Raw genomic sequence first — 9,316 nt, forward strand, 5'->3', positions numbered from 1 at the left:
ATAGACAACATGTGAAGCAGTTAAGTGTCAAGAAATATGCTATGGACATTGAACATAGGCAACATGTGAAGCAGTCAAGTGTGCAGAAGTATGCCACAGACATAGAACACAGGCAATGTGTGAAGCAGTCAAGTGTGAAGAAATATGCCACGGACATTCAACATAGGCAATGTGTGAAGCAGTCAAGTGTTGAGAAGTACGCCACTGACATTGAACACAGGCAATGTGTGAAGCAGTCAAGTGTGCAGAAGTATGCCACTGACATTGAACACAGGCAACGTGTGAAGCAGTCAAGTGTGCAGAAGTATGCCACTAACATTGAACACAGGCAACGTGTGAAAGACTTTTTGGGTAGTAAGTATGCCACAAATGAGAGTTACAGAGAAGCTGTGAAGAAACAGAAATTTGAAGCCTACCATTCTAATCCAGTGTACCAATCAGCTCAGAAGCAAAGTTGCAGTAATAGATACAAAACAGACAGCTGTTATGCCACTGCAGTAAAAAGCAGAAATATTGAAAAACGGACTAAAGAGAAGGATAACAGAAAAGACATTAACTATGTGATTGAACAGTTTAGACAGAAAATAAGTAAAGGCCCAGAATACATTTGTTCAGTGTGTCATCGAATGCTATTTAAACACCAAGTTGTGATGTGCAAGAAAGATCAGTACTTCAGAAAATCACAGGCAGTTGCGTTGGTGGCTTCACAGTGTATAACTGAGACATACTTGCATAAATGTATAGATATGTGTTCTGATGATTGTAGCAGTGTTATTGGCTCTAGAGGTTCCTTGTGGATCTGCCACACGTGTCACAGAAAGATTCTTGATGGGAAACTTCCAGCAGAGAGTGTTGCAAACAATCTAGCTTTAGACCCTGTCCCTGTAGAGTTACAGCATCTAAATTCACTGGAACAGCATCTGATTTCTATGCATATTCCTTTTATGAGAATTGTGTCTTTGCCAAAAGGTGGACAAAATGGTGTTCATGGTCCTGTGACTTGTGTCCCATCTAGTGTTCCAAATGTAGCTGAAGTTTTACCGAGAGTTGACAATGATGACCTTATGATTCGTGTAAAGTTGAAGAGGAAGTTAACTTACAAAGGGCATTACAAATATGAATTTGTGCATCCAGAAAAAATAAAGAAGGCTTTGGTGTATCTTACAGAGAATAACAAATTTTACAGCAATGTGGAGTTCAACAATGACTGGATTAATCCCCTGCAGAAAACTAAAGAAGTACCTGGTTATGTAAGTGACACACATGCAGATGAAGAGCATAATGAAAATAACATAGATGATGAGGAAATGGATGAAACTTTGCATGATAGACAACAACATGGCATGTATATGGATACGTGTCTTCAACCTGTAGACATAGCACAAGAGATCTTGGATCAGCACTTTGATGGAATCATGTCGATGGCACCTGCAGAAGGAAACAATCCAGTGAGGCTTCTAACTGATGAGTCAAATGAAGCTAAATGTTTTCCAGTCCTTTTCCCAAAAGGAACAGGTACTTTTCATGACAGAAAGAAGGAAAAACTGACACTGTGTAGGTATTTAAATACAAGAATTCTTAATGCAGATGGACGTTTTGGAAAAAACTTAGACTATATATTTTATGGGCAGTATTTGTCTGAGCTTCAGCAGGTTGTGTCAAATGTGTCAATTGCTGTGAGAAAAGGCTATGATGCACGGGATAAGTGTCCTGTCACATCAGAAACTTTGACAAATAAGGAGGCTCTACAAAAGATGTTCAATTTTGATGAAGGTTATAAATTTCTAAGACCAATCAGAGGCACCCCTGTTTTTTGGCAAAGTGTTCAGAAAGATTTGTTTGCAATGGTAAGACAGCTTGGTATTCCCACATGGTTTTGCTCCTTTTCTTCTGCTGATTTACGCTGGACAGAACTGATGACAGCAATCTTCAAACAAGATGGCATAGATGCATCAAGTGCTGAGCTCGACTGGTCAGAAAGGTGTGCACTGTTGAAAAACAATCCTGTGACAGCTGCCAGAATGTTTGACTATCGATTCCACTGCTTCCTGAAAGATGTCATCATGTCAGAAGCACAACCCATTGGCAAAATAGTTGATTATTTCTACAGAATAGAATTTCAGCAACGGGGATCACCTCACACTCACTGTTTGTTTTGGGTGGAAGACGCACCTAAGGTTGGCAAAGATGATGAAGATGAAGTATCAGCTTTCATTGATCACTATGTGACATGTGAAATGCCAGAGGGTAACGATGAAATGCATGAAATTGTATGTAGTGTACAGCAACATAGTAAGAGGCACTCAAAAACATGCAAGAAAAAAGGGAAAACTTGTAGATTCAATTTCCCACGTCCTCCAAGCAACAGAACATTTCTGTCATCATGCAAAGTTGGAGATGGTGAGACAGACGGACAGCCCCTGAAAAAAGAAGTAGCAGACGCTATCATGAAAAAAGTGAAGGATGCTGTACTAAACCCTGAGGCCAACTATGACTCTGTTGATTCCTTATTTAGTACAATTGGTATCAGTCAGGAAATATTTGAAGCTGCGTACTCAAGAATCACAAAAAAAACTACCATTGTTCTTAAGAGGAGACCATGTGAAGTGTGGGTGAACCAATATAACAGACACCTTTTACGCTGTTGGAATGCAAACATGGACATTCAGTTTGTGGTTGATGCATATTCATGTATTGTGTACATCATTTCCTACATTTCCAAAGCTGAGAGAGAGATGGGACTGCTACTGGCAAATGCTCAGAAAGAGGCCACCCAGCAAGGTAACCTTGATGCAAAAGAAGCTCTTCGGCAACTTGGCAGTGTTTTCCTGCACAATCGTGAAGTTTCAGCTCAAGAAAGTGTTTATCGTCTGACTAACATGAGGTTGAAAGAGGGATCACGGAAGGTGCAGTTTATCCCAACTGGAGAAAATGTGGTGAAAATGAGCCTTCCATTGAACGTCATACGGAAGAAAGCTGAGTGTGAGAATGAGGATGAACAAGGAATTTGGATGAACAGTATCACTGATAGATATAAAGCCAGACCAGAAACAGAAGTGTTTGCAGGAATGTGCCTGGCGAGATTTGCATCTGAGTACAGAATACTATGTAAGTCTCAGAGCTCATGCCCTGGAAGTGTGCAGTTGGACAGAAAATTAGGATTTGTGAAGAAAAGGACACGCACAGATGCAGCTGTTGTTCGGTATGCTCGCTTTTCACCCACAAAGGACCCAGAAAAATATTACCACAGCATTTTGCAACTTTTTCTGCCACATTATTTCGATGCACAGTTAAAACCTTCTACTTTTGGCAGTTACCAGGAATTCTATGAGACTGGTTGTGTCAAGTTTCTTGATGAATTGCATTCAGTGAAACTGGTTGTGCAGTCAAACATGTCAAGTTTTGAAAAAGAATCAAGTGCAATAGACAAAGCTCAGGAAGACCTACAGCTGCATGGTGCAATGGAAGATGCTTGGGCAGAGATTTGTCCAGAGACTGAACGTGAACGGTTAGAGTGTCTTGCCAGCAAATCCAACATTACACCAGAAATGAGAGAACAATGTGATGAGATACCAGATTTGTTACCAAGACTGAGTCACTATATGTTGCATGACAATCCTTGTGGTATGTCCAAGCAGGAAGCGTTGGCTTTGCTTCGCTCACTGAATAACAAGCAATCTGGCATCTTTTACAAAATACGAAACTGGTGTTTACAGAAGGCACGTGGTGAAAACCCAGAACCATTTCATGTATTCATATCTGGACCTGGAGGTGTGGGCAAGTCAGTCTTGATCAAAGCAATACATTATGAGGCAGCTCGTATCTTGCGTCAGTTGTCACATAATCCAGATGAGACACATGTGTTACTGACTGCTCCAACTGGAGTTAGTGCTTACAACATAAAAGCTGCAACGATACACACTTGTTTCCATATTGCAACAGATGTAAAGTTGCCATATGAACCACTTGGAGATGAAAAACTAAATTCATTGAGAGCTGAACTGGGAAACCTGCAGATATTGATTATCGATGAAATTTCAATGGTTGATCACAAGCTGCTTGCGTATATTCATGGCAGATTAAGACAAATCAAACAAATTGGAGATTATTCTGCTTTTGGAAATGTTTCAATCATTGCTGTTGGAGATTTCTACCAACTTTGTCCTGTGAAAGGGAAAGCTTTGTATACTGAGGGTAAAGGTGTGAATCTATGGCAGAATCATTTTGCTATGGTGGAGCTCACTGAAATTATGAGACAGAAAGATATGGAGTTTGCACAGTTGCTGAATCGACTAAGAAAACGCAAAAGGGGTGATGCAATGCTGGCGGAAGACATCGCTATGCTGAAACAATGTGTGACAGGCGAAGGACAAGACAGTACTGCTCTTCATATTTATGCAACCAATGATGAAGTTGATCAGCATAACTACCATATGCTGCAGAAGATCTGCTCAGACCATGTCATCATTCATGCTCAGGATTTTGAAAGGGTTGCTGCAACTGGCAGACTGGAAAGGAAACATGGACATCATGCCAATGTTCAGAAGACATGTCTCCTAGAATCACTACATGTAGGTGTCAATGCACGAGTAATGCTGCTGAAAAACATCGATGTTTCAGACGGCCTGGTAAATGGTGCATTTGGTACAGTCAGTGACATCCGCTTTGATACTGATGAGGATTTTCCATCAGAGATATACATCACATTTGACAATGAAGCAGCTGGAAAGTCACTCAGGGGAAAGAAGCCATGCCTCAAAGTAGGGTTGGACAAAGCTACACGAATTAAACCAGAGGAGGAGAGAGTGACAAACAGTGGTGGAACACGACGGCAGTTTCCATTGAAATTAGCTTGGGCTTGTACAGTACACAAGGTACAAGGTCTGACAGTGGATAAGGCTGTTGTATCACTAAAGAAGATATTTACAGCTGGACAAGCGTATGTCGCATTAAGCCGTGTGACTTCTTTGGAAGGCCTCATAATCGAAGACTTTAAGGAGACTGCTATATATGCAAAACAAGACATTGAGACTGCAATGCAAAGCATGCCTGTGTTTATTGAGCCTGTCATGGAAGTGCCATCATCATGCAAAATTCTCCTGCATAATGTTGAAGGACTTACATGTCACCTGGATGACATAAAGAAAGACAGAAGGTATATGGAAGCTGATATCATCTGCTTGACAGAGACATGGTTAAATTCGGAGGAAGACACAGAAGATGTAAAGCTGCCTGGATTTTCATACCATGGGAAGCCCAGACATCAGGCATATGATGGTAGTGATGCTATCTTTGCTGAACTGAAAAAGCAACAACATGGTGGTGTGGGTTTGTATTGTAAAGAACATACCAACTGTACTGTGACTGATGTGCAGTGTGTCAACATTGAGTTTGTGCAGTTCAGTGTGGGCCTACTAAGAACAACAGTCTTGGTACTATACAGACCACCCTCATATAATCTGACAATCTTTCAGAAGAACCTGATGCAGTTGATCACTTGGTTGGACAGCGTGGAAGGTGGGAAAATCATCATGGGTGACTTCAATGAAAATCTTTTGCAAGTAAGTACAATTGCTAATTTTATGGAAGAACATGGGTATACTCAACTTGTCAAAGAAGCAACAACTGGGAAAGGCACTTTGATTGATCATGTGTATGTGAAAGACATTGTGACTAACAGCATCTCTGTTTCAGTAATGCCAACGTATTTCAGCCATCATGAATGTGTAGTGCTACATTATCTATAGGAAACTATAAAAAAACAAAAAAAAATGTGTCATGCAGTAAATCATTTGGCAGTAAGTACAATTGCTAATTTTATGGAAGAACATAGGTATGCTCAACTTGTGAAAGAAGCAACCACTGGGAAAAGCAGTTTGATTGATCATGTGTATGTGAAAGACATTTTGACTAACAGAATTTTTGTTTCAGCAATGCCGACGTATTTCAGCCATCATGAATGTGTGGTGCTACATTATCTGTAAGAAACTGTATGAAAGATCAGTAAGAAACATAAATTTTGTGCTGCAGTGATTGTTTTCTGGGGTGCATCAGCCTTGGGAGGCTGGCACTGCGGCTGGGGCTGTGGCTGTCCTTAGGGGGGATTGGCAGGGAGGCTTGGCCTGGTGCCAAGCTTTAGGGGTTAGGCCTGGGGCTGGCCATCAGTAGCTACCACTGGGGTTGCCAGTAGGCTGTGGGGGGATAGGACTGGGGCTGGCCTTCAGAAGGCTGCAACTGGGCCTCATAGGTTAGCAGTGGAGCTGGTGTTTCAGGGCTTGCCATTTAGCCTGAGGCTGATGTTGGGCTTTGGGGGTTGGGGTCGACCTTGAGGTGGCTGCTGCTGGGCCTGCAGCTGGCACCATGCTTTAGGGGGCTGCAGCTGGGCTTCAGAGAGCTGGCACTAGGGCTGAGGCAGGGGGGACTAAGGCTGGACATGGCGGCCTGTTGCTGGAGAGTAGTCTGAGGTGGGCTGATTGGGTTACCACTAGGCATAGGACTAAGGTTACGGGACAGTCACTAGGGCTAGGCATAAGGGGGCTAGGATGGGGCACCTGGCACTGGGGGCTGGTGTGGGGGCTAGGGGAAGATTAGGGCAGAGCAAGCAATGTGGGCTTTGAAAAGGGAGGTAATGTGCTCTGTCAAGTACCTCACAACAGCAGTATCCCAAAATTTTGAAATGCTATAAATTAAAAAAAAAGAAATTTTAGATATCCTGTAATATAATTGACTATTCATAAAAAGTATTGTTGCGAACATAGAAATTCTGTGTTGTGGGCCAGTACAGTGCACTGAACCTCTTTACAAAGCACCACACCTTTCAAAAATGTAAATGTGTTGTTTTGTATATAACATGTTAGCTACCAAGCATAAGCATAGGCTAATCTTAGGGGAGGGGTTTTGGGCTTCAGCTTCTGGGACAGGGGGCCTAGAGCTGGGGCTCGCTGGGAAGCAGGGGAGGATGGGGCACCAGGCACTGGGGGTGGGTGTGGGGGCTAGGGGAAGATTAGCACAGAGGACGTGATATAGGCTTGGAAAAGGGAGGTAATGTTTTCTGTTAAGTGCCTCACAACAGCAGTATGCCAAACTTGTTGATAGTATGAATTTTCCACAAAACATAAACAATTTTATATGTCCTGTCATATAATTGACTATTCATGAAGTGCATTGTTGCCTATATAGAAATTTTGTGTTGTGGGACAGTACAGTGCACTGAACCTCTTTACACAGCACCACACACTTGGAAAATGTAAATGTGTAGTTGTTTATATAACATGGAATATATAATTACAATGAATTAAATGTAAGGAAATGAAGAAGTACCATCAGATGTAGACAGTACCAAACTAATGTCTTGTACTGCAAAACATGCTAAAAAGACACAGAATTTCACAGAGCAAGCCTTTGATCAAAAAGAATGGTGAGAGGGCGAAGAGGCACAGACATCTATGGGCTAAGGTAAAACCATATACTGACATCTGTCTGTATACTGTTGTACAGTGTACTTTGACACTGTAAAAGGAAATGTTTGACATATGTACATTGACTGTATTATGGTATAATGTATATGATGCAATTTTTGGAGTAATGTGTATGTTTTGTGTGTTTCTTCAAACAGCTAAAATGAAGTAACACTAAACAGTCATACAAGTGGATGACCTAAGATCTAAGTGGGAAAGCTGGGCAGTGAGTGTGAGACATTTATCTAAACACAATGGATGTGCCATGACTGGTTGGGCAAAGCAAAGGTGCGTGAGTGACAGTTTCTCACTTAACATGAGCATGTTAGTTAAAACATACCAGTTTGCAGTGTATGAGCTTATAAATTGGGTAACTAAGCATTGTCAGAAATCCCTACTACATTGTCATATTGCAGATTTTAACCTGCCTTCTCCTATGTATAACCTCAGGTCACTAAAGCACAATTGTCATGTGCTTCCCTGATGATCAACCTAAGGCACATCTGTCTGTCCAAGCTCTGCTATACTGCATCCTTCATCATACAGCTGTATATTGGGAGTGTGACGCATCACACTGAATGCTACATGACCAGAGCAGGCACTGACCTTGTGAGTTTGCCTTTTTCAGAGATTTCTTCCTCTTTGGTGTAGTTTTAGTTTTACTCTGTCAGTGTTTGTCTAACTTACATGGCAGTTTATGCTTTATCTTTTAATCTTTTCCAGCGCCTGCTGTTGATGACACTGACCCCATGCCCAACACATCAAGTTTCATTAACACATACTGCCTGGTACATTGGAACAATGAGATGGGCTGGCCTGGTGAGTTTACCTCTTTGAAACATTATTTTTTCTGTGAAGTAGTTTTACTTTACAACTGCAAGTGTCTGATTGGCTGACATGCAGCGTTCTGTTTTTACTCTCTTTTCCAGTGCCTTATCTTCATATCAGTGACACCATACTCACCACATCAAGTTTCCCTGCGCCCATTTTGTCGACAAGCAAAGCGTTCTCTAAAGAACTCAGAGACTGCACACAGACAGTATGAACTACACACAGATACCTGAAGTGAAATGCACCAGAAATCATCTCTACACAATATAGTCTGACAGCAAAGGTACTTTGAGTAAAATGTGCTGTTGCTTGTGGATGTTTATTGCTGTGATGACTCACATTTTTTTTTTTAGTATTTCTTGAGTTATTTCCACTTTTACTCTGCAATAACAAAACATTAATGATGTGTTGTAACAGTTCTGTACTACATAATATGTTATGTAATTCATAGTCATGATACCATGGTTAAATTGATGTCAAAATAATGGTCCAGCTTTGTTTGTGATGCCTGTGTTGACTTGTATATTCAAAAGAATATTGCCATGTTGGGAGTTCTGTAGTATATATATATATGAGTGCTACTATCACACTTTGTGGTCTTTATACACTGTTTATGTAACAATGGTATGCACATCATATGCGAAATATTATGTCAATTGTGCTGGCTCAACAATTGTGGCCTCTATGTACTTTTTCAGCCTCTGCAAACAATGACACAAACCTAAATGTTTGGCTAAGACAGATGTATTTAATTGCAATTTTACAATGTGTATAATATGTTTTACATTATGTCTCTAATGAGTAATAATAAATATTATAATCATTAATACAGTCATCATTCTTAAGCATGTTAAATACACATGTAAATGTCAGAATAAATTTCAATTACGGTAGGTGAAACAGGCAGTAAAGGAAATATACATACAAAAAGTATTACAATGTCCTGAGCAACATTTAAGGAAAAACATACTACACTATAATGACATTATATAGTAAATGGCCATAATGTATAATATTAGCCTGCTGTA

The 9,316-nt window shown here is 40.7% G+C and overlaps 1 protein-coding gene and 1 long non-coding RNA gene across 2 annotated transcripts; both read left to right on the forward strand.

Annotated features, from left to right (window-relative positions):
* The first annotated feature begins 512 nt into the window (after positions 1-512).
* Positions 513-6,505, forward strand: LOC140587728 (uncharacterized). Its single transcript, XM_072709259.1, has one exon. It carries the CDS (start codon positions 627-629, stop codon positions 5,745-5,747), a length of 5,121 nt encoding a protein of 1,706 aa, XP_072565360.1. The 5' UTR covers positions 513-626; the 3' UTR covers positions 5,748-6,505.
* Positions 6,506-7,033: 528 nt separating this feature from the next.
* Positions 7,034-9,026, forward strand: LOC140587729 (uncharacterized). The gene is made up of 5 exons (XR_011989406.1): positions 7,034-7,455; positions 7,616-7,745; positions 7,908-8,066; positions 8,181-8,276; positions 8,387-9,026. It is a non-coding gene; the product is annotated as an uncharacterized lncRNA (long non-coding RNA).
* Positions 9,027-9,316: the final 290 nt, after the last annotated feature.

Source organism: Paramormyrops kingsleyae, chromosome 2, assembly GCF_048594095.1.
Source record: "Paramormyrops kingsleyae isolate MSU_618 chromosome 2, PKINGS_0.4, whole genome shotgun sequence".
NCBI classification, from domain to species: Eukaryota; Metazoa; Chordata; class Actinopteri; order Osteoglossiformes; family Mormyridae; genus Paramormyrops; species Paramormyrops kingsleyae.